This window comes from Topomyia yanbarensis, chromosome 3, assembly GCF_030247195.1.
Source record: "Topomyia yanbarensis strain Yona2022 chromosome 3, ASM3024719v1, whole genome shotgun sequence".
Taxonomy (NCBI): Eukaryota; Metazoa; Arthropoda; class Insecta; order Diptera; family Culicidae; genus Topomyia; species Topomyia yanbarensis.
Window position 1 is genome coordinate 99,155,831 of NC_080672.1, and position 27,087 is coordinate 99,182,917.

Sequence of the window (27,087 nt, forward strand, 5' to 3'; positions counted from 1 at the left end):
TTGAAATGAATTCACGTTTCTAACTCCGAATATACTACCAGAACGTCAAAGGACTTCCCACTAAGATCGATGAGCTGTTCGTAATTGTATCCGACGGTGTCATTATCCTGAAAGAAACATGCGTGAATGGCGAAATCAATTCTCTGCAGCTGTTCGGACCTAGATATACGGTATATCGAAACGATCGCGACCCATAGCTGCTTCTATTCGGTTAGCGTCTAAACAAACTCTGGGTAAAAATTAATAGCCATGGTACTAACACATGTGTGGCCGTCTTATTCCTCCCTCCGGACTTCGCAAATATCATAAACAGTATTCAGAATCATATTGAATACACACCTGACATTGCTAATTCGCTAGAGCCCCGAGCGTTTTTATTTGAAGATTACACCCAGCCTGGTCTTGTAAGGAAAACTAGTTTCTTTGGCTCTGCCTACGCCAACCATTCCGACTCATCCCTTTCCAGATCTAGCATTACTTTACTAGGTGGGATGTCGTTACTCAACATGTTAAAAATGCGTACGATGACGAAGACTAAATCGCACGTGGCATCTTCTGTTTATAAATGAGGATGCATACAAGACTTGCCGTGTGTATCGTGCAGATGAGCGACTCGTTGAAATAGATCACATCATCCACCCCTCTTAGTTAAGCACACCTGTCCTCGATACATTATTTTTGACGAGATGCTGTTTTAAAGAACCTCTGACAGACTACGGCTTTAAGATGGTAGCTGCATTTCGCCTCGATAATGGTGCATCGTGGATATCGAGAGGGCTTATGAGCCTTTTTTATGCTTTGTGTTTTTTAAAATTCCGCACCAGCGCAAACCAATTGTCAGCCAACAACCTACGCACACGGACGTGGCCGATTCTCAGGTCACCGTGGATTGACATTTTCTGTGGGCTATGTTTGCAGACATTGTTCAATAGCTTAACGGCAGTGTTTGTGAGCACGTCACGAAGTGGGAGTCATACTGTTTAGATTTATCGGTCGGCTTCGTTAACGTTCGCAGGCATATTAAAAAGTATAACACAACTAATAGGGTTCACGGAATGGATGCAGAACTGGCGTATATGATAGAATAGTGGGTAATCCTTCTTTTTATTGGTTGGTCATTTTTTACCGCTGTTCAACTCGTGCATTCGATTCGATTCATTCGGGAAGATCGGATTGGATAAATTAAAGTACGATTAATTTACCGACCCACGTGAATCATTCATTCACGGTCAGCATAGCGTGGAAAACTTCTAACGAAATGCAATCGTCGTTAATAGTAAATAAGTATCATTAGCTGGAATTTAGACGATTTCAGGTAGTTTGATTGCTTGTTACATGTGTTCTTTTATTATACTTCGTAAGTCTGTTTTTGTTGTCCTTCTAGTAGTTTGATTTTCCACTACTCATGTGTACCAAGATTATTAACGATCAATTTATACGCCTCTACTTAATTTATAAAATTAATAAAATAAATTGATTTTTCTTTCGTATACATTCACAATCCCTCTCATCCCAAATTTACAATCGTGGGCTTCGCGATAACACAAACTTGGTCACAAATGCGAATATGCAATTACGATCATCCACACATACTTATACCCAAGATCTCACCAATCTTAACACACCTCGGTATTAACCCTCCGGAAATCGCGCAAATGGATTGAAAAAATTGAAAAGACATACGAACTTCTGCTTTTTATCAATTATAGGCTCATATGCGCGGTCTCAAGCGCAGTCTTATTAATACATATGTTCGCGCGATCATGAATCGGTCACGTCCGAAAGCTCTTTACCCTCGGCCCTAGTAGCATAGGTCTATGCCTTCAGTTGAACCAATCGAAAAAATGACGCTCATACCAGATAAATAACACGTTCCATGGCGACATGACTGGAAACTTCAGTGGTATGAGGAATCTCACTCTCTTCTAGCATTCAGCACGTTAACATACAAATGCTCAAGACCTTCTTGATGACCCACGCACAACCACGCTCGCGATCACGCAAATATGAATCCACTCCGGCGATTAAGTGAATGTCTTAGCACTAATAAACTTATGAACGGGGTCTCAATCAGGAACCAACAAATACTCATGTTCGCGCTATATTGCATCGGTCACGTCCAGAAATCTCTTTCTTCGGTCTTAGCAACCAAAGTCCATGCCTTCAGTTGGATCAGTCAAAATGGCGACATGACCGGGAAATCGGAAAAGTGATATGGGGAAACTTACTCTCTTCTAGCATGTGTACTATACACTAAAAATTAAGCATCAGATTCACGATTCGCGCGATCATCCAAGTATACAAGCAAATATGCAAATGGATAGACGGTCATAAAATTGAATTTAGACACGTGAAATTACATACACGCTAGCACACGCCACATACAAACGTCCACGCGATCGAACATGTTAACTTACAAACGCCCGAATTCTTCGCGACAATACACAAAGACGAACACGCAATCGCAATCATCCACGCACAACTATGCCTAAGATTTCGCAAACACAAATATGCCCCACTGGTTTGACGAACGCTATAGCACTTCTAATCTGATTAACGTGGTCTCAAGCGCGTAAAAATAAACGCTCATTCCACGCGATCGTACAGTCTCTACGTTCGACCATCTGAATTGTATACTCAATATCACAATCATAATGACGGCCCGTTGCAATTAACCTTAATCAGTGTTTTAGTAGGTAACATTTCCCGTCTCGTCTGCAATTGTAATTAGTGATTCTGACGGGGAACCCTTACGAGAATCCAGCTCTAGTGCGTGTGAATGACCTTGAAGGTTGAAGCCCCAAATAAACAACAACCCAGCTCTGTATCGAAAAAAAATAAATGTAGTCTATTGAAAATTCGTAAAATTCAAAAATTTACGAAAAAAGGGAAAATTACCATTCATGAAGCAGCTTTCTTGTGCAGAGTCATCAATAGGAAGCACCTAAGAGGTTCAATCAAATATGACAGGTTATAAATAGAGGTGCCGCGTGTCTGTTTGATTCATTTGTTGCTACCATGCTACGAGGCTAAAGTGATTTTGTACTTCTCAAGTGACCTAGTATAGGTTGTTGATCTCATCAAATGCAACACAAGTTAATGTATGGAGAATGTTGTATACCTTCAAAATCTTGATTTATAGTCAAAAACCATTTTACGGAACTTTCGGCTCTTAAGAGATTGCTACGCGGTCATTTTTTAACCGATTTTAAATTTTTGATTGCTCTGAAAAGAAGAAGAAATAACCTTTCTAATGGTATGCCACGCTATGTACTTTTGTCAAAATACTTTGCGGTTTTGGGACAACAACATGAAAACTACTATAATTTTGCGATTTTTCTATGAAAATTACTCTATATTCTTCTAAAGAAACGTCTTTGTTTCAATAAAAAGGGTAGAGAGAATATTCAACGACCTGTTTATCATCAAAATTGGTTGAAAAATGGCAGAGTTATTATTTTTGTTCCAAACTAGAAACTTGCTCGCATGAACTCTTAAGGGGTCAGTGAGATATTGTCTCTCACTATAGGATTCTATAATTATATTATATTATTATTATATTTTTTTCCATTTCAAGTTCAAAGTTCATACACATACTTTTGAATGTATGCGTAATTGAGCAAAAAAAAATCCATCTTTTGAAAATTTCATATGAGACTGCCCCCTTAACAGTTCGTGCAAACAAGTTTATAATTTGGAAAAAAATAATAACTCTGCCATTTTCCAACCAATTTTGATCATAAATGGGTCGTTGGATGCGGAATTAAATTCTCTCTATTTTTTAACGAAGACCTTTTCTAATAAAAAAGGTTGAGCAATTTTCATATTTTTTTATAAAAAAAATTGCAAAAAAATGGTTACTTTTATATTGTTGTCCCTAAACCGCATAGTACTTTTGACGAAACAACATAACACAGCATACCGTTGGAAAGGTCAGTTCTTCTTCTTTCCAAAACACTCTGTTGAAAAATGACCGTTTAGAAAAAAAATTCAAATCGAAAGTCCTAAAATGTAGTTTTTTTTTGCCATCAATTAATATTTTGATGAGGGTATATTAAATTGATCAAACGTGGTTCTGTGTTGTATTTGACCAGACCTACAACCTTTAACAGATCACTTTCATTCATTTTTTTTTATTTTGTAGCGCCGTGCAATCGGTAGACGCTATGGGAATATCGTGCGCTCTTCACCAAGCTGCGCTATTCGTAACTTTGCATACATGTACGAGTACTATTTTTATGTTTGTGTGTGCGTTAGGTTAACGATACGGGGAAGTTCTTTTTTCGAGAGTCCTACTGGAGCTGTAGAGCTAGGTTCTCGGAAGAGCTCCCCGTCAGAATCATATACTACAATTTGCAGACGAGACAGGCAATGTCGCCCACTAAAACACTGCTTTAGGCCAATTGTAGCGGGCCGTGATTCTGAATGTGATATTCATTGTACGGTTCAGGTATGTGCGGGCGTAGGGACTCGCGATCGCGTGTATCATCGCGAAGGGCTCGAACATTTGTACGTTAACGTGCTCGATCGCGTACAGCGATGCCAAGTTTTTTTTCCAAGAAGTCTGTCATAATTTTCGAAAAAGTCTGGAATTGTCTGGATGGCCTAATTTTTTTGAAAAAGCTTGAGGATTGAATTTGAGGCTATGAGCTTTCAGCATCTTGGATTGTTGAAATTTCCAGCTGATGCAAACTCAACAAAATTTAATCGCTTTTAAGCGAACAAAAACTTTGCCATTTTGTGTTTCCAGCTATTCTAAAAAGTTTTGTTTTCAAAATCGTAGCTCGAAAAGGTGATTTAAAAATCAACGATGCATTCTTGTATCTCATTTTGTTATTTTTCAAATTGTCTGGATAAATCTGGACAAATTTTCTAAAATCTGGATCAGATAAACATAAATCTGTATGTCTGGACGACGCTTAAAAATCTGGAAGAATCCAGATAAATCTGGAAGGTTGGCACCCCTGATCGCGTATGTCGCGTGTGCTAACGTGTATGTAACTTCGCGTGTATAAATTCTATTTCATAACCGTGTGCCTTTCGCATATTCGCGTGTGTTCTAGAATGATCGCGCACGGACCGTGAATCTGATGCTTATTTTTTTGTGAACGGTTCAGATTCCAGAAGAAAGTGGGTTCTTCTATATCATTAGAGTTCCCAGTCATGTCGCCGTAGAACGTGTGGTCTAATGGATATGAGCTTTATTTTTTTAATTGGTCCAACTGAATGTATGGACCTAAATTGCTAGAAGGCTAACGATTTCCGGATGTGACCGATTCATGAGCACGCGTTTGCGGGTTCGCGTTTGTAACTTCGTAAGTACTAAAACGTTCACATAATTACCGGAGTGTTATCAAGTTTGCGCGATCGCGGGCATAGGTGTGCGTAGATGATCGCGAAGGGCTTAAGCGTTCGTATGTTGACGTGTTTGTCGCGTGCGCTAGCGTGTATAAATTCGATTTTGGAACCCTGCGGCTATTCATATATTCGCGGACCGTCATTCTGATATTTAGTTTTCGGTGTACAGATCACATTCTGACAGGGAGTGAGTTACCCCATATCACTAGAGTTCCCAGTCATGTCGCCATGGAACGTTTTGTCTAGTGGATATGGAAGTTATTTTTCTCTTAATTTTTAATTTTTTTTTATTAATTAACATGGACCTAGACTGTTGGTACCGAGGATAGAGTCTTCCGGACGATCCTGATTCATGATGGCGTGAACGCGGGAGATTGTAGATTGACGCTTGAGATTGCGTAGGTAAGTTTATGAGTGCTGAGACGTTCACCTTATCACCGGGGTATAATCATGTTTGCGAGTTCGTGGGCGCAGGTTGCTTGGAAAATCGCGAGGGGATCTAACGTTTGTACGCTGACGTGATTTTGTAACATATTTGCGTGTGTACTTGAATGATCGCGCCAACCGTGAGTCTGATATTAAATTTTTGGTGTGCGGTTAGAATTCTGGCAGAGAGTGGGATCCCTTATATCGATAGGGTTCCCGGTCATGTCGCCGTGAGACGTGTTGTCTAATAGGTATGAGCTTATTTTCTTATTTGGTCCAGCTGAAGGCATAGACCTAGGCTTCTAGGATCTAAGATAGACTTCCGGACGTGACCGATTCGTAATCACGTGCACGATGGCATTTTTGTAGGATCCCGCTTGAGACCGCTTTTGAGAATGTGTGAGTGCTCACTATCACCATCTTTGCTGACCCAGCTGAATGCGGATGTAGAATGGCAGTATAGGACTCGAAAAGAAGAAATAAAAGACAATCTATGAGAGACGTAATAGATTAGATAGGTATATGATACAGCTGAAGTTATGATCATCACATGAAAGACATACTTTAGTACTTCAAACTCTACCAATACTTGAATAGCCAACCACCACACATAGCACATCCTTTCTCATTTATCTATTTGTTACTGGTTCATTGTTGGTTATGAGTGGGTAAATAGAGGAAAGGTATAGAACAGAAAAAGGCTCATATCAGCCCTCCCGGCCTCCTCGATAATCCACTATCGAAGCGTATTGCAATCAACATCTATAAGCGGACTTCTTATATAAATAAAATCCTGAGTAGTCATAATGATTGGTGAATTTTTAACATGAGAACTAAATAACCTCTAGTAGTAGAACTTGGTGCAATTAGAAACTAAAAAGAGCGAAGGTCCTTATATTTAGATAACTATTGAATCTATTGTGGCACATGTTATTTAATCGGAATTTTTTGTTTTATTGGGAGACCGATCCGTTCAAGTACACCACAATCAATTTATCTTCAACAATCTTTTTGCCTTTCTCAATAGAAAGGTATTGCAATTGCTCTGAAAACCGACTTTTTAACGGAGGTCCGGAGGGCCGAGTGACATATACCATTCGATTCAGTTCGTCGAGTTCGGCAAATGTCTGTGTGTGTATGTATGTGTGTATGTATGTATGTGTGTATGTATGTATGTGTGTGTATGTGTGTGTGTATGTGACCGAAAATGTCACACATTTTTCTCAGAGATGGCTGAACCGATTTTGACAAACTTAGCCTCAAATGAAAGGTGCAACTTCCCATAGGCTGCTATTGAATTTCTAATGGACCCGACTTCCGGTTCCGGAATTACAGGGAGATAAGTACGAACACGCAGAAAATGTCGATTTTAATAAATTCTGCAATGAATGTATAAAGGTGAAAATTTTTCCAAAATATGACCACAACTGCTTCGATTTGTAGTATTAGGTCACTAACATCCATTCAAAGTCTATTTGGCCACATTGGCCACCATCATCGGTTCCGGAAGCCCCGGCGGAAGTATCTAAATTCAGAATAACAGTCACATCGGTTTCTTGGAGATGGCTAGACCGATTCGACTAAACTTGGCCTCAATTGAAAGGTATTGCGTCCCCGTAAATGGCTATTTAATTTAATCCCGATCCGACTTCCGGTTGCGGAGTTACAGGTTGTGGCGTGCGATCACATAGCAAATTGTGATTCAAACCGATACTCCGATGAAAGCAAAAAAGGTAAAAATTTCGCTAAAATGTCTCTCAAACAACTTAAATTTGCTGTTCTAGGTCACCGACGGCCAACCAAACTTTCGTTGACTACATTGACCACCATAGGCGGTTCCGGAAGTGCCCGGGAAAAGCGGCCATCTTTCAAAATTTACGAACTCACATCAGTTTCCCGGAAATGGTTGGGCCGATTTTCACAAACTTAGTTCCAAATGATAGCTATAATATCCCCATAGATGTCTATAAAATTTCGTACGGATCGCTTATATGGTTCCGGAAATATAGACTAAACCGTCCGGTCACATATGAAATTCCCATATAAGCCGGAACTCAAATTTTTTTTTCAAAGGGGGGACCTCATGAAATTTCAGAAATCGAATTCGTATTTTTGATGCCAAACATCTTTAAAATGCATGAAACGTCGAGATTTTATGTTATCTCGAAAAAATTTTTTTTTATAAAAATCGACTTTTTGGGACTTTGCCGATTTTGCACCTTTTTCAGTTCAATATTATCGTGGCTGTTTTTTCTTTTTCAAAATTTTAGAACTCGAATAATGATTTATTTTCCTGTATATAGTTGTCATGTGATGTATAATAATAAAATGTAATATATGCACTTAAAAGCTTTTAATGAATATAAACAACGCACACATTCTCGTGATTCATGATTGAGAAAGGCACAATTGCACCGCTAGGTGGATTAAAATAGGTTTTACTTTTTTGATTTCTGTTGAGCGGTTCGGCTGGGAGAGCGTTCACCGCAAACCTCTGCCAAAAAACACGTTTCGGGAGATAGGCCATAACTTCGCCAACCTTGAATATTTTTTAATTCAATCTGTTTTTTCGAACTTCGATAATACTACTAACGAACTGTCTTTCCCTTTTTCAAATAAAATTTGCATAAAACACTTTAAAAAAAATCACGAACTTAGCTCACTTTTTCGCCACAACGCCTTGATGATTCTTTGTCTTATACAAAACAATCTACAAAACGGGACTGTTTTTGTTTTCATTTTCTGTCTACGTCTGTGTTATTCAGCAATTCATTCTGAACATTTTATACAAAGGTACCAAGTCTCTGCGATGAATATATTCTCATTTATTTAAGTTTTACATGTCTTTGTCGGTGGTGCACTGGCAGTGTTGGAAGAAATAATGAATTTCTGTAATTGATTCGTACCATAAATTTTAAAATCGGTATAACTATTTTTTGAAATCTCGTAGCTAGTTACCGTCTTCGATAAAGATGTTAACCAAGGTTTGAACTATAGTTCTATACTGCTGATCACACTGAGTGAAATAGCGATCTTTATTAACGTAAATGCAAAATAATTGATGTCCCCATATAAAATCTCCTACAAACTTTGAACGCATTACGCAAACCCGAGAAGCAACCAATCGCTACCAAATTTTGCACAAGCATTTGGGACCACAAAAGGAACTCAAAAAGTGCCGTGCCCACTAGTTTAAATCATTTTTAAGTTTTCCCATACAACCGCTAGCCACTCTAATGGTCATATTTTGTAGTCGACCGGTTTCTCATGGAATTATCAGCTGTCAATACACATATACCATTCCACCAAATGGTGTTCTTGCGGGACATCACACAGGAATTGTAGGCTCAGAAACACAAATTGAGTTTTCGTTGTTTGGAGCTAGCGTCAATCTGCCGCTGCCCTGTCACTAAGTTAGTGTCGGATTCTGATGAAAGGAAATAAGTGTTGCTTGCAGAACTGCTCTTATTCCTTAGAATGGCTTTAAAAGCGACAATAAAGGTCGAACGGATTATTTAAGAATATCCATACCATAAATCATATGTTAAACGTTATTTATTCATAACAACACACATTCGAATTTGCTTCTTCTTGCTACGCGATGATACTCCAGAAAGCATAAATTTGCATTGTACATACATACTTATATACACATAATTACACTTTATCACGCATACACCACACATTTTTAATTAAAAATTGGACAAAAAGAAAGTTAAAAGAGTGTGTCGCTTTTACCCCTTCGGGGTGCCAGTCTTGACCACAGCTCTTTTAAAATGTCATTTTGTCCGTGTTATTACAACCAACTTTTTGAAATGCTGAAAAAATATCTCGTTAAAGCAAGGATTTTCCACAGAGTTTATAATTTTAAGAGCTTTGTGGTATTTTCGAAAAAAAGAGTACGCTCAAGGTTCCCCTTCATCTCCCACATGATGTTTCGATAGAAGATCTTCTCCTCTTGTGACTGACATTAGTGAAAAGGGGATGCCACAGCCAATTTTCTTTCTTCTTTTCGTCGCAACTTCTGGTCAACGGCGAAGTGTACAGCGGTCGGCGTTTGAAGATCCCAGTCGTCCCCAAGCTCGTCAACCACACCAGCTGCGTTTATTTTAAAAGTTCTTGTCAAACTTTTAAGGGAGGATCTGGTCGAACAATTTCGTGGCGTAAGCCGAAAAGGAACTAATCAATAAGGCGACCAGAGAGATGAAGAATATTCCAATATCTTTCTTTTCGTTTGCTATGGGAAAAGTTTCGGCCAACTGCCGAATTTGATAGAATCATGAATTGATACAGGAATCAATGAAAAATTGTTTTATTTTCATGCCTTTTATCGTACTTGCAAGCGTTATTTTTTAATTTAAAATAGTTTTCGGGCTACTACAGATAATTTTCCCAAAATAATTTCGTTTCGTCTGATTCGGTTTATCTATTCAATTAACGAATGTTCAACGTATCGACAAGTCGTCTCTGTGCGAAAGAACAAATTGTGCAGCTCTTTTGGAGGAACCATTTGATTGATTATAATAATGAAAACATCTTTATTCAGTTTTTCGAGCCACGAATGAAAACTTGACGGGAAACAATAATGTTCAAATACGAAGTTAGTTGGTTCTGGATGCAGTACGGTACCACCGGATCCGCCCAGCAATAATACGAACAAGGCTATATTTTCCGATATGTAACCAAAGAGTCAAAGGAAAAAAACGAATATGCAAATTTTTGCCGTGTTTCGCAGTTCTCGCAGGAAAATATCAATTTATGAAACAGGACAGCCCATCATTCCTCCACTACACATAAATATCCTCGATACTGCCTGAGCACGGCTCAATAAATAACCTGGCAATATGCGGTTTTTTGTTTGATTGTTGTGATTAACGATCTTTGAACAGTTGGTGATATAAAATAAGAGTTCTATAAACTACGTAAACCATATTATCGGGTACGGAAACTTTTCCAATCCTGTATCATATATTCTTAAGGATCCAAATGACTTAATAATTACTGTTCAGCTTAAAAGCAGTTCCACCTGCTATTTCGTGTTTCACTTTCTATCACTAGTACTAAACTTTAATCGATGTCAATCAGTACCCGTCAGTTTTCAAAAGTATACTATTCTATTTTTACTGTTCGCCTGTTAAAATCTAATACATATTTCAACTGCCGTTCAAGCTGGTTCCTCGTTAGATACACTCGAACAAATAAATCAGTCATCAAGCAAAATCGTAGTCTTTCATACACCAATGAGCGAAATGAAGGAAACTACAACAATGCTCTGTAATCAACATTAGCATATTGTTTTTTTTTCATAACCATTTGAGGTATTTTCCATAGGACTCTACGACTGTATCATTAAACAATCCAGCAAGCTCGAGCCGGTAGGTGTTCCGAGCTCCGACATTGATGTTTCATCGATTACCTATGAATGGAATTTAAAAATTCAAACATCCACTTAATTTCCCTCTGCGCTGACGTAGTTTCTAAGTCATCAACCTAGAGAACAAGTTTTGTTAGACGGTTTTTTTCCTGATAACTTTACATGCACAGTGGAACTAAACCTTCATCTTAACAAAGCGTCTTAATTACGAAAACCATATTATACGCTTGGAGATTTTAAAGGAAGCACGTTTAATATTGTCAGATTGGATCCTGTTTACAGTTCGTTTGGATCCAAAATGGAATCTTCACTGGTTTGCTTCAACGAGCTTTTTTCTAATTTCGATCAGACTTGTTTGCGAGCTATAACAGACCTATCGTCACATAGTGGCGTGCTGGTGGTTCGCACGCCTCTCCACATAACATTCTAGATTCTGGTGGTGAAAGCGTGATTTGCCTATCTTGCTTTCTTCATTCACTGACAGGACTCTATCTAGCTTAGACTTCTCTTCATTGTGCGGATGGTTTTACTTACGTGTTCCATCGTCTATGAAAAAATACTGTGTGGTTCAAATATTGGTTAGACAAATCCACGACTGTAAATATCGTTAAATCATTGGCAAAATACAACTACTCATAGCACAATGTTAATACTTTTTTTTTCTCCTATTTTGTTCCCCCTGCAGATGATGACGATGCCACAACCTCCGGGGTAACGTTGGAAGATAGTGATAAGAGGGCGATACTGTTGAATAAACCTCAACAACAAAAGTACTGCAACAATCATATCTCGACAGCGAAGTATAGGTAAGTGGATGGAAGAAATCGTTGAGCGTTCTGCGGTGGTTTACTGTGCAGTTGCATGCATGAATATGAGTTCCTGAAAACTTGCAAGTGGATTCTGAAATGCTTACGTTTTTACGTCATGAAAATAGGACCGGGGAGAAAAATTATGTAATTGTTCAGCTTTGCGCCCATAATTTTTTAAGAGCGTAATTCGAAACAGTAAGGATGTGTGTTTTAAACCAATTATTTTTCATTTAATTTATTAGTACAAAAAGGCTTATTTTATTGAGTAAAACATTCGTCAAAGCATTAAAATTAATTTTGTATGTTGTGCTACGATGAAGCCGTTGGGAAGGACGGAATCTTGATCAAAATTCTGTAATTAGGGAGTGACCGTCTGTACGAAGCAATTCACTGTGTGATCGGTATGATCAGCGTAGAAGAAGAAATACCTTCAGACTGGTTGGATGGCCTCTTACGCCCTATCTGCAAGAATACACTCGAGTGTATCAATAATTATCGAAGCATAACGATCCGTTATGGTACTCTCCCGCGTTCCTGTGTCATTTGGCAGAATTTTTTGTCGGCTAATACCAAAACAAACTGTTACCGATAATACTTGAATACGACAAAAATAAGATTAAGCTGATCCGCTGGCGATACGTGGGTCTGGTGTGTAAAGGAACGAAATTATTATCACAATATGTTTCATGCACCATGACCACAGATGTGGCGTTTGTGGTTTTTAAAGAACTTCGACAATCGTACTAACTATATACTCTGTCAGGTAGAACGGTGTTGATTCCGAGATGGAAATGGATGAGGTACGGTATTGGGTAGTCTACGAGTTCGTATATTTTGGATCGCTTGTGATCTGTGAAATAGTAGGACGCGAGATAAAAAAGCGAACAAACTGACAAAGAACGAAAGAAAACTTTTATGGTACTATATTACTGCCTGCGATCTCCAGCCATCCTCGTAATGTGTACGTGGGCGGAGAAGAGATCTTCCAAATTTCCGTTGCTGGTGGAACACTGAATACCAAGTCTTCCGACTGTATATTTTTGGTATACTACCAGAATATCAGTGGCATGCATATCAAATTCTCATGTCTACGCTTACTGGTATCCAGCTGCGATTACAATATAGTCGTGTTTAGTAAAAGTTGGCTAAGATCGGATAGGGACAGAATTTTTGTCCGATTTTACAATATTTCGATACGACCGTATCTCATTGACCAACATGGAGCGGAGGCGGAGAGCTGACTGCAGTTAAAAGGGGCTTGAGTTGTGAGCCTATTTCATTCCTAAATCGTGACCAGCTTGAACAAGCTTCAGTTCATGTAAAATCTTAACATCGGTTGCTCTATATTATTGCGATCTATCTTTCACCCAACGCTTCTATTGATATGTATACTGCCCATGATCGCATATTTGTCCATTTGAAACTTCAATGTTCCAAATCGCAGACGAAAACGTTAACGGCTATATTCCATCGAATGTTTCGTTAGAGATTGAACAATGCCTTATAGAAACCATATGCATAAGGTCAACGATATTGTAACTGTAAATGCTACCGACAGATACCCCGACCTTATGTGTTGGAATATATTTCGGAAGGTCCTTACAACAGCGCGTTTTTGTAGCGTTGTTTTTGTATTTCGCCAGTGTGATGGGCTACGTACTGCTTATATCGAACGTATCCACGACAATACTCTTTTCGAGTCTGTCCACAGAAACCGGCCGGTGATGTTCACTGTGTGGCTGTCGCTAACGGTCTTCATCAATCGCGCTCCCAGAACGGCGGCTTGTAACTCCATTGAGTTGAGGGTTGAGAGTTTTTTTCAATGGCGCCACCTTACTTTTGGCTATCACTAGCGAGCACTGCACAGTTCCGTTGGTAACTGCTCGGAAATACGCTGCACATCCGCAACCCGCTTCGCTGGCATCCGTGAATATGTGAAGTTGAAGAGATTGGTACGTACCGGGTCCTACGAGAAAAAAATAATACCGAGAAATCTGTAGCTTTTTTATTCCCGGGTGAAGCGTGGTCCATCGCTTCCATTTCTCGAACTCCGGATCGAGCATTTCTTCACCCCACAAAATACCAGAGCGCCAAGTATCCTGGATCAGCATACAACCGTGTATTGGGTAGGGGGCCAAGTGTCCAAGCGGGTCGAATAGACTCATTATACAGCGCAGAGCTATCCGTTTGGTCGGTCTTCTTTCTCCTAAGATGTATGGATCCAAAGTTTCTCGCATGCCGACAGAGAACAAGAATATGTCGTTGTTAGGATCCCACATCATTCTCAAAACTCTTTCCCACATCTCTTCTTTGTTGCACACGAACGAGAGGGGCTGATGAACGCTGTTTTCTTCCAGTACCTCCAGAACTTCGCGACTGCTGCTCACCCAGTTTCTCATCTCGAACCCTGCATAGCTGTGAACAGTTTTCACTTGCACCGCTCCGGGTTGATGCCTCCATTACTGAATCCGCGCTGTCGAAGTAGTCATCCATGTAGATGTTTGTGATGATGACCTTCGCAGCTTCAGGATACTGCCTCGTAGACTCTTCCGCATTTTTTTCTCATTATGTACTGGGCGGAGCATGGTGAGCATGTCGCCCGAATGTGGCTACATCCATCACGTAGTCATCTACTGGCTGATCCGGATCAAAACGAAAGAGAAACCACTGAGAATGCTTGTCCGCTGGTCTGATTAGGATTTGATGGAACATCTCCCGAATGTCGCCTCCGAAACGATATCGGCTTAGTCAAATCTATTCCTTCCTGCTAACGATTAAGATTAGGCGAACGAAGTTTTCTGTACCTCCAATAAAGGGAAGATAAATCTTTAAGGATGTTGGATTATATTTCGGAGGGTCCTCCATCACAGCTAGTTTTACTACCGGTCTTTTCAGCCTCCCTGAAGCCGTCTCCACAATCGCCTGTCGAACTCTACCATCTGCTGCAGTGATCACTTCTTCGATCCGTCCGCGGATCCAGTTTCTTCGGGTTCCTTCGGTTACGTAAACGACATCGCCAACTTTCACCGGCCTTGTATCGGCTAGCCGTTTCATTCGTTTGATCATGTTAGGGAAGTACTCCTTCTGCCATCGGTCCCAGATAGCGTCTGCTAGATATTAAGATCGCATATAGCTGCTTCGCAACGCTGCTCCCAGATCAGTTAGCATCCTCAGCTGCTCGTGAGCACCGGATGAGTTTCCAAAGACGAAGTGTCAGCGCCTCTCAGTTTCCATCAGTGAGTGTTCGTGAATTAACGAACCCTTCAACCTCCATCAGAACCGTAAGTAGAATCTCATCCGTCAGTTTGCGTCCGTCATCAATGGCTTTCATACCATCCTTCACGCTTCGAACCATGCGTTCCCAAACGCCACCCATGTGGGGAGCAGATGGGGCGTTGAATGTCCACTTGGTGTTTGCATCGGTGCATGTTTCAGCGCATTCCTCGTTGATTCGCTTAATCTGAGCTTGCAAAATCCGGTTTGCTCCAACGAAATTAGACCGTTGTCCGAGAATATCTCAACCGGTAATCCCCGTCGGTGGGTGAAGCGACGATTAGCCATCACGCACGAGTCGGTAGAAAGACTATGGGCGACCTCTAGATGGATTGCGCGAACTACCAGACACGTAAACACAGCCACGTATCTCTTCTCTTTTCTTCTGCCAACACTAACCTCATATGGCCCCATGTAATCCACGCCTACGTAGCTAAACGGTCGAACGTGCGATGTCCACCGTTGCTCAGGAAGCGGAGCCATTCTTGGAGCCTTCGGCTCGCATTTATTTATTTTGTACCACTGGATACTTTGAATAACATTGTCAACCGCAGATCGGATTTGTCTCACTTCAAATCGCTGTCGCAGCTCGTTCACCATTATCTCCTTTCCCGCGTGGCCCAGCTTACGATGGTAGTGATCTAGGATTCGAGAAATAATAAGGAGTTGCCTCGGCAAAATGATCGGAAATCGGGCGTCAAATGGCACGAACTCAGCGGTTGCTGTTCGACCGTCAACTCGAGACACGCCAAACTCGTCGGCAATCGGTGAATCCTTGTAAACTTTGCTAGATTTATCATCTTTTGTTCACCGATTGGTAGGTCTCGATTGTTATGCAATGTGTTCGTCTCATCAGGAGCAAAATTCACTCTGGGCGACTCGCTACAAAGACCTTCCCAAATATTGTAAGGACCTTCCCAAATATATTCCAACATTATGTTTGTCAGTGTACTGGGGCATATTGACCTCATAGCACTACCAAGATCACTTTTACCGATTGACGACCATCACGCGCTATTGATTCTACTAGTGCAATAGCAAAACCGCACTGGGCAATGATGTTGTGAGACTTGACCTATCGACACCCAATGTCTCCTATGAGCAGATCATCACCTCACCAGTTAGGAAATGGGGCAAACAGTGATAATAAATATCTCAAGCCTTGAGCGCAGTCCACGGGACCTAAAAATAAATAACGAGAGAGATTTGGCCCGATCGGTGAGAGGGAGAGGTGATGATCTGCTCATAGGAGACATTGGGGGTCGATAGGTCAATTGAGAGGTATTGGAGGGTGCAGCGGTGATCACAAAAACTGTTGGGAACATGTGATGGCATCATCACAGTTCCTCGATGGTGGAGTGGTTAACGCACCCAACTAGAGACTGACAGATCGCAGGTTCGATTCCTGCTTGAGGACATACCTTTTCTCAGTGTTTCCAAAAAAGGTGCATTTTCACCGTTTCTTCATTCTCACCGTTCCGGTCATTCTTTCTCTGTCTGTTTTCCAGTGGACACGTTCATGATAATTTAATTTATCGACACCTCTGTTCGACAGCTATTAATGCTTGTAGTGTTAACTCAAAGATTGTTCCGATGCAAAATCCATTAATTAGTATTTGGTAATCGTCAGCAAACCTGTAGGTTGTTGGTCATTGAGTTTACTCAACAAGCCATTGACAACCAGGTTCCATATCAAATGTGATAGAATACCACCCTGAGGACAGTCGCAAATACTCAATTTCTTTATCTATGCCTGTCTCAGTGACGAGTATAGAATGCTGTTACTAAGCATTGCGTTTATCTAACCCAAGATACATGCAAATACTCCATGATCACGAATCCCTCCCAGAATAGACTGTAAGGACAAAAGCACCTTCAATATCTAGGAATACACCCAAGCTAGTTTGCTTGAGCGAAAAGGCCTTCTCAACATCGAGAAGCAAAGTGATCATATATTCAACAAAGCTAACGTTCCTGATGCGAAAAACAACCCTGGAGTCACCATGATGACGCCGGTTCTAAGCTCTGCTCATAACCTTCATTCTCTCAAGCTCAGCCCTCCACCAAGGGGTTCCACTAGACGCTTTAACAGTGCAAAGTGGACAAGCTTCTTCGTAGGATGCTACTATGAATGAGTTTGTCGTATTCACGACGGCATCGTCCAGTCGTCTAGTTGTCTAATTGTTGGAAAATATCCATGAAATTCAATCGCTAAGTTTTTCAAAAAGAGGTCCTAGTTTGTATATTTAGGATTACGATATGTTACCACATTGAGGGTGACATCAAGATGATCGAAAATATACATTTGTGATCAGATAGAGACGGCTCAGTTTCAGGTCCCACGCCAATACCCCAGCTCATGCGAAACTCTTTCAGAGCAAAGCGTTATGCCTAACACCTCCTCTCTCCCAAACCTCGCAAAGTTTGGTCAGTTTCCTACATTTAGTATGAAGTAACTTTCCAAAATATAAGTGTCCTTATTGGAAGTACGGTGCTTGAATCAATGCTATGGAAGCTTTATCTTTCAGCAAAACTCGCGATAGATAGATAGAAAACTGAACTTTTCATTTCCAACATATATTGCATCAAAACTAAAGGACATCAAGCAAGCTGGGATGTAAACGCATGGTGCGAGCCATTGCTAATTTCAGTGGGACACGATCATTTGACTCCCACGTTTTGCGAAGAAAATAATGATCCACTGTGTCAGAGATTCACATAACACAAAAAATATGTAAAATCCAAAATGCTCCGTACGCGACTGGTATACTTTAAACCCTCCCGTCATCAAGTCCTCGGCACGGAACCACACCTCCTTAGTAAACAATTGAAGTTTTCAGTATGTTTTAGTCACTCTTAAAACTTAGATTGCACTTGTAGCGTGCTATAAAACTCAAATTGTTACTTGAGCTTGATGTAGGGGTTCCTTTTTTAGTCGCCTCTTGCGACAGGGGAGCAGGAATCCAATGACTCAATTCTAGGCCGGGTGCCACACGGCCTCTGGGCGGGTTCGTTTGTACACATCGAAATTTGATAATCGAAACCCAGCAAAACATCACCAAACTACCATCAGCCGAAGCCCAGCCAGGTTTTTAATAATGCCGATTTTCGACGAAAAAACTTCGGTGTATAGAGCGAACGTTCCGCGCGTAATGCAGCATAGTGAGGAGTTCGCCCGGCTCTTCCCAAACGCCATTGAGAATATTTTAAACCCCTCAACAATTTTAACCATAGGGTCGCATAACAATATGGAATTGGGGTTTGGTCTGTTCGGTAGGTTTTTCCCAACAGAACAGATGGGAAAATCGGCCCATCTCTAAGTTCATTTCCTAGTCCTACTAGCAAGGCTAGCTCTAAACTCGAAGCAAATCGGACAAGTCTAGCTACCGGACCAACGTACCTGAAGTTTGCATGGGATTTTTCGACAATTTATATGGAGAAAACCCACTATCTCGCATTTTTGCCGCTAGGTGGCACTGTATGCATCGTATTATCACTATAAGTGAAAATAAGAAAGATAATTTAATTCTCTACAACTTTGTCGAAGACTGCTACTCAATCCACCCTTGTTAAAAGAATTTATTAACCTTCTAGTGAAGTGATGTCTGAGTCAGTTTTGCATGGGGCCTAGCAGTGTACGGTTGTGTATCAGTATTCGATTACCACGAATCAAAAATTTTTGTGAAATAGTGGTAAGGTTAAGCTCAATAGAATGTACAGAAGAATTATAGCAAATAATACGAGTAATGTTTTGGTTAGAAAATTTTAGTTCCACCTGTTACCGCATAGAGGGCGCTAACACTAACTTTTCAACGGGTAGAGATAGAAAGTAGGTGTCTTCTACAAAGTTATAGAGCAGGCAATTTGCAGTAATTCTTCTGAACATCTCAATATTCTATCTCTCTTCCATAAAATGTTAGTATTAGTGCCCTCTATGCGGTCAAAGGGGGAACTAAAATTTTCTAACCAAACCATTACTCGCATCATGTATTACAATTCTTCTGAACATACTATTCAGCTAAATCTAACCATTATTTCACAAAAATGTATAGTTCGCGGAATTCGCGTACTGATACACAACCAAGCGCTGCTAGGCCCCATACAAAACTAACTCAGACATCATTTCGTTAAAAGTTTAATAACTTCTTTCAACAAAGCCGGATTTACTAGCAGTCTTCGAGAAAGTTGTAGACAATTAAATTATCTGTCTTATTTTCACTTGCAGTGATAATACTAGTCATACAGTGCCACCTAGCGACGAAAATGCGAGCTAGTGGGTTTTCTCCATGTAAATTGTCGAAAAATCCCATACAAATTTCAGGCACGTTGGTCCGGTAACTAGACTTGTCCAATTTGCTTCAAATTTGGAAAAAATACTCCTGGTGGGACTAGGAATCGACTCACTGGGGGGCCGATTGAGTTTTCAAAAAATCATTATTTTTCTGGGTAGTCTAGTGGGGAGTCTGCTTTTTGGTGGACCTGGATGCAGTCTGCTTAGTAAGTTACTATAACACTACTGCTTGTTGCTGCTACGACGAATGATAAGAAATTCAAACCAGAAGTTTCTTTTATGCGTTGCCCCGTTCAAAGTCATCAAATAAAGGCGGGGATAACAATGAAATAATATGCTAGCAAGCCGGTCGTATAGTATATACCAATTTACCTATAGAAGAATGAATTGCCTATAGAAGTGATACATACTTTGAAATGCAACACAAGATTGGTGCACACTTTTCCGACTGATTAATGCACCCATTGTGCAATTGCGTATAGTACAACTGAAGTTACCATCGCTCAAAAACTATTTCTTCTGAAATTTTGAAAAGGAGCCCCTATATTGAAAGGTTGGTCGTAGTCACGACGGAATGAAAATCCATCAATAACCAACAACACAATCGTTCCAAATTAGGGATCATCCATAAATGACGTAGCATTATATGGGGGAGGGGGGTGTTTTGTATTTTGTGATGATGTGTGACGACAGGGGGGTAGGGGGTCTTGTCACGCTACGTAGCTTTTTAAAGGGGAATAACTATCATCGTTTTTTAGTTTTTTTTTTTAAATTTTGCGGGGACAAGGGGGGGGGGGGTAGAGTTACCGTCAAGCTACGTAATTACCAGGGGGTATTTAGAAGTTTGTGACGAAATGCTACGATGGGGGAGGGGGGTGTTAAAAATCGCTCAAAAAATGCTACGTCATTTATGGATGGTCCCTTATGCATGTTGGATTTACACCAAGCTACATGAACGATGCACAGTGGAGTATTTGACCGAAAAAGCTGGCCGAAAGTCAAATTTTCAAAAACCGTTATCAAGGACATTATATTATATCATGATATTCCCTAGTAATTTCTGCATTAGATGGTAACCAAGTTGCGTGTATTTACTGAATTTTGGCAACGCTGTTGACTGTCAAAGGTAGGGGTTTTTAATATCCCAGGCTGATTTAAAGTTGCGCGTGGAAGCAAAATCTTCCAAATATTATTTATTCGAACTGTTTCGACTCAAATATCCCATGTTTTGAATAAACCAAGGTCAGGGTCATATTTTGGTGTAGATGGATCCATAGACTCTAAAAAATATTAGTCTTATTAAACTTAAATACAAAGAAAAAAAACCCGCCATTTTCTCACTTTTCAAAATTGAAAAAGTTCATGTTCCCAATCCGTCCCAGTGAAAACTCTTGTTCCCTGATTAAGTTTAACCCAAATACTACTAGATCGGCGAAAAAATCTTGCACATAATTGCTCCATTTTGAATGCGAGATATTTGAAAAATTTGCCATTTTTGACATTTTTCCTCGTTGTATTACATTGTCCGTGCGCAGTTCGAACATTTACAAGGATATTTCTTTTCGAAATAATGTGTAATACTTGGCAAGATGTAGGTTTAGTTAGCTGGGAAACGAAATGATGGTTTTATTGAATCAGAGCGCATCAAAGTGCTTCGACACCAGCTGATACATTTCGAAACACAGTTCAAGCAACATATGTAGTTCAATTCTGCACGAAAACAAATCGATTCGAAGCACTTTGAAGCGCTCTGGTTCAATAAAACCATCATTTTGTTTCACAGCTAACTAAACCTAAATCTTGCCAAGAATTACACATTATTTCGAAAAGAAATATCCTTGTAAAAGTTTGAACTTAGCACGGACAATGTAATAAAACGAGGAAAAATGTCAAAAATATCTAATTTTTCAAATAGCTCACATTCAAAAAAGAGCAATTATGCGCAAGTTTTTTTTCGCCGATCTGGTAGTATTTGGGTTAAACTTAATCAGGGCACAAGAGTTTTCACTGGGACGGATTGGGAACATGAACTTTTTCAATTTTGAGAAGTAAGAAAAAGGCGGATTTTTTTTCTTTGTATTTAAGTTTAATAAAACTAATATTTTTTCGAGTATGTGGATCCATCTACACCAAAATATGACCCTGACCTTGGTTTATTAAAAATATAGGATATTTCAGTCGAAACAATTCGAATCACTAATGTTTGGAAAATTTTGTTTCCACGCGTAGATTTAAATCAGCCTGGAATATCAAAAACCTTTACCTTGGACAGTGAACAGCGTTGCCAAACTTTAGTAAATACACGCAACGTGGTTGCCATCTAATGGAGAAATTACTAGGGAATATCATGATATAATATAATGTCCTTGAAAACGGTTTTTGAAAATATGACTTTCGGCCAGCTTTTTCGGTTAAATATTCCTCTGTGCGATGGTTTAGATGAAATCACTGACATTGAATTCAATTCTAAGTTGAAACTGCTAATTACTACTTTAGATTAGACAGTATGTTCCCCACGTTATAACTTCAACGTTACATTATGCGTGCGAAATTACCCCGTTGTTGCCAAACACCGAATGCTCTCGAAACAAAAACTATCTATAATAATAACAAATTCCTCGCGGGTAACTTTTGAGCGTCCGACTTGCAGCTGGGAGCTGAGATATTCCACTCGACCGCAAATTGCTTTCCCCGTTCACCGAGAAAATCAGTCCGGCATGAATGATATTGCAACACTCTATTGAGTTGAGGGTGGCATGTGCTGTTAATAACGGCTAGCAGCACGTGCTATTTATAGTAGCTGTCTAGTTAGAAACTATAATATTCGAATATCTTTGCCTTTTGGCCAATTTTCTCCACACCAGATTAAACGATTGCAGTCAATGCCGTAGGGTGGGTGTTCCAGTAGTGATGCTAGTTGGTTAAAGGATTATTTTCGATTTTTAAATAGTAGGGTATCAGGGTAGGGTATATATTTTCCGAATGCATATTGAAATTTCAAGTCTTGTTTCCTAACAAATTGAAAATAACACATTTATAGCATACAAAATCGATGTTTATCCGTGAGAGTCCGCAGCAACCCAGGGTGATTTCAAAGGGGGTCCGTGGTACGAAAAAGTTTGAGAACCGCTGAGGTAGAATGTTGAGCCTGTTTTGCCCATCAACAATCCAATGATTACATTGAAATGCAATAACTTATACTCCGATGAGCTTAGAGATGTCTAATAACACCGAGCATGGACAATTGGATTGGACTTATTCGCATGATTTGTAAAATTAATTTTAATTTCGCCCCCCGAACTCACTTTGAAATTTACGTTCCCGTAAAAAAAACGTGTCTAAAACAGAGAAAACTCTGTGAAAATAAATTTGAAATTTTCTAAAAATCTGTAAAAAATCCAAATATTTACAAAAATCTGTGGATATCTGTGAAATTTTCAGCAAAAAATAAAAAATCTCTATTCTGTGAATAAGAATTTGTAACCAAAAACTGTTAAATAAATCTGTGACATTATAAAAAAACATTGAATATAGCAACCCTGGCGTAAAAAGATCATACACATTAAAGAGACACATTAGTTGTCAGAAGAAGTGTCCCCGTAATCGCGCTCGTAGAGAAATTACCGTTCCCGGAGCGAACTGGTTATTACTAGTTTTACGCCCAGCATTGCCTTGTTATGATCCGGATTTCTTGGCAGATGAAAATTGAATCTCTTTCATCAGCAATCAGATCAATAACTTGAAGGAATTGATGACTTATACCTAGAATTGCTTTACAGTAAATTTTATAATTCATGTTTAGTTTAGTTCAGCGACACTGATGATTCTTTCCAGTGTGTTGGAGGCAGAATTATTAGGTTGATTGTGGTATTTGAAGCAACGTAGCGATAATTAGTACCAATGCAGCTCCGAATCACGTATTACAGCACTAGGCATATTCTATCCGTCGGTATCTTATTAACCGATTAATGAGGTATTCTACGAATAACGTTTTTTACTACTTTTTTGAGGATGGATTACAGTAACCGTTAATGCGAATGGGAGGAGATTTTTTGCGATCGAATCGTTTATTATTGAAATTTAAACATAAATGGTTTTTCGATGTTGTATGACCTCTTTCTGACCTTGAATTTACCCCTCTCAAAAATGTTAGGTCAAACGGTTGGCAGGACCCCAGTCATGCACTTCTTCTGAAACAGAAAATTTAAAAAAATTATTTTATGCCGTGGTAACGGTCTGACTCACAGTTTTTCCAAAATTCAAAGATCCAATTTCCAAAAATGTGCTGTATGCAAAAAACATTTTCCCGTGTTTTTGGTTAGAAAAAAATGCTGTAAGTTTGGTAAAAATGCAAAATTGAAGATAGGGCGTGTCAGATAGGCGATAGTAGCTCGTTTTTTAAACATTTCCCAAGTTGTTCCAAGTCTGTTCATAACCAGTTGCAAAAACACTACTTTTAGAAAACCTGCGCATAGTGAAACGAGCCTCATAATAGCTGATAATTTTGTGAGATTTTAGATGGTTTGGACCTAAATGAAATTTTGAAAGCTTTTTGAAGGGCACAACACAAGTGTTTTCGCATAATCTGTTCATAGGAACTATATCCGGTTAGTTTAAGTTTTCGAAGAAAGGGTTGATTTTATGCAATACATTACTTAAGCAAAATTATCCATTTGAATTTAGTACGTCGTAAAATCACCAAAAATAGGTCACTAATAATAGCCGTAAGCACAAAGCCGTACCAACAGTTTTTAAGCCGGACTAACTTTTAAACCGGACTAAAATATTTGGCTAAGCTTTAATCAAACGATGCTGTCATTTATATGGCTGCGTTCTGATCTGCGTTACACGTCAATGTTAAAAAAACAACAAATTCAAGTTAAAGAAAATATGTAAATTAGACAACATGGTGAATTGTTTTTCTTTCCGATATTTTCGTGCAGTAATATAGTTTTTCTTCGTCAAATGTCTCGTTCTATAGCTTTTGAGAACAATTTTTGTCAACTTGTAGCCGATATGTTTCTGAACTTTGAACTTTAACGTGTTGGATAGTTGAAAGTTGGCCGATGATGTACAGCGCTTTGTAGTGACATAATATTAAATGCACAAAAGAAAATAAATTGGTATACATATGCATGTTTTTATTCAGTTTGAATAGGCGCTCGTCGAGTTAGAGGTGGTGGTTGTAATTGGTGCCATGATAGTTATTTCTCGACAAACATATGATTACGGGTTAAAAGCCAACTGTCAAAATTCTCTTTGAAAGGAAATTCCGGACAAACTGTTACTGGATAAACACAGTTCATAGCAGTTACACACTTAAAATCTATTACCTACCAGCAGGTAATTTAATTTGCTGTCCTTATTTCACGGCCGGAAAACAAGGGAGAGGGAATGATTTTTTTACTCAAAATTAATGGGATGAAGTTTAGTCGGCTTTGGGGAATATCTCATTATTTTGGGGTAAATTTGGACTCCCTCTCTTTCGTTTTTCGTTGGAGGAAGTAGGATTCGCAGATTTAAGATTACCTACTGCTAGGAAATGCAAGTTTTCTGTGTAATGCGGATAAATATACACGGTAAAAAAACATTACCTATTGTATTCAAATTGCCCATTTTCGGAAATTATTCGAGCTGTCAAAAATGGGTATTTGTGCCACTGACAATGAGTGCTTTTTATCCATTTCACAACTACTCGATGAAAAATCATTAAGAATTATTTTAGGCGAGTTAACCTGCAAACTAAGGTTCGTAGCGGAACCTGCAAATTATCGCCCTGCATCTGAATCCGTGGCGGAAACGGAACATTTCGGCAACGCTCATAAAACAACGGCGTTTAGACTACTGAGGATGTTGCAAATATGCGCCAGTTCGGCATTTTTAGAGCAGCCAAAAGATCCAGCCGTCAAAAATATATCCAGTTGGCGATTTTATTTTGTTAAGTAGTTAAAGAGACAATAATGTTAAATGAATGTTAATTTTTGTTTTTTTTTTAAATTTGGAAATAATTCTATTGGCAGTATTTTTCATTATGGCGCGATTTTCATGAATGAATATTTTTTACGCATTTTGTTGTAACAATTCTACGAAAAATAATGGTTAAACATACCCAGGTTGACGTACAAGATCTGTATTCATTTATGGGTATGGACTCTTTACCCAGTTAATGAGTTATTCCACTTTTATTAAAAATGCATTAATTAGTACTTTATTTTATCAGTGTAGTTCGTCAGTGATTGTCTTTCCTACCTGATAAACGAGCAAAGGGAGCCATATTTATCCAGAAGAAAACCGAAGAGAGGATTGAAAATAACGAAATGTATGTAAGAGAAGCATGACAATTTTTTGCATATTTTTGTCTTCTTCCGGTAACATGATGCTGCCATTTGCATTGCTGCGTTCTGGTCAGCAATACACGGCAATGTTAAAAAACTGTACAGTGAAGTTAATTTAAAATTCACTGTTTATGCCATTTATTAGTCTATGTATTTATGTTTTTAAAACGATTTTGAAATTCTCGATTTAGCTTAAGGGGTTACACCACTGTAGAGCACGAAAACATAGCCTTATTTCGAGAATTTTTTTATTGCTCAATAAAAAGGTCAATCGACAGATTGTTGAATGGGATTTATAACATAAGTATTGAATCAAACAAAATAATTTTTTCGAGCAATTTTATCACAAGATGGCGGCTCTGCAGCTTTTTTTACCTTATGCGCGTTTTTTAAAAGGTATTCACGGCCGTGATGTTTAACCTAGTGCCAAAAACTAAAGTTTTTCTGATTCCTTATGTCAATAGCGACGTACGTAGGATATTTTCGATATTTTAATTTTACGCGGAGTGAGTGAAAAAACGTCGAAAATGTCATAAATCTAACTAATAATGCTAACCATGCATATGGAAGACCTACTTTGCTGAAAATGAAGTAATCCAAATTATCAGCACGATTACCCAATCAAGCCTGAAATACCAAAAGTTCAGAAATTGAATTAATAAAAATTACAATTAGTTACTTCCTATAGTCTGCGATCTGTCTGATAATGAATTGACCATTATAAATTTACAAAATGAATCTGATACTGGATGTAGACAGTGAATCTTCACGATCTCGACGAAATCCGGTGTAAATCATATCTCAAAATTTCTTGGACCAATCGTTTTGAATTTTGCACAGTTTTTCTTCTTCGCATTGCCCAGGCTACAACAGCTTTTTGCAAACTGCTTAATGTTATTATTTTACAATAACATGTTAATCGTTGTTTTAGCAATAATCGGACTTTGATTTTAAAGTGCTACGAAAAAATCGAAAATCGACCAAAAAATAAAAGCCTTAGTTACTTGTGAAATGCTGCGAAAAACAACTGTGCAAATGTCTCAACGTTTGGTCCTAAGACAAGACATGACAATAGAAAGGGGCGTTTTTGTTCCAATTTTACGTCAGAATGTTCCAGCTCCTGATTAATTGATTCTGACTTTTTGCACCGTACGCAATGTTACTGCAGGGATAGCTAAATGATGTTTGGCAGTGTTGCTATATTTATAGAAAAATTATGTA

The 27,087-nt window shown here is 39.1% G+C and overlaps 1 protein-coding gene across 21 annotated transcripts in view; it reads left to right on the top strand.

Annotated features, from left to right (window-relative positions):
- Nucleotides 1-27,087, top strand: part of LOC131691630 (probable phospholipid-transporting ATPase IA) — a 256,852-nt gene that overhangs the window by 151,420 nt on the left and 78,345 nt on the right. For 20 of the 21 annotated variants that reach the window (XR_009305815.1, XR_009305816.1, XR_009305817.1 and 17 more), the window contains one exon: nt 11,844-11,964. Coding sequence is in view for 15 of the 21 variants with exons in the window: in XM_058978175.1 (XP_058834158.1) it covers nt 11,844-11,964 (121 nt within the window). In the remaining 6 variants the exon portion in view is untranslated. Of the gene's footprint in view, nt 1-11,691; nt 11,756-11,843; nt 11,965-27,087 lie in introns of those variants that run through there. The other variant, XM_058978184.1, reaches the window with a different exon arrangement.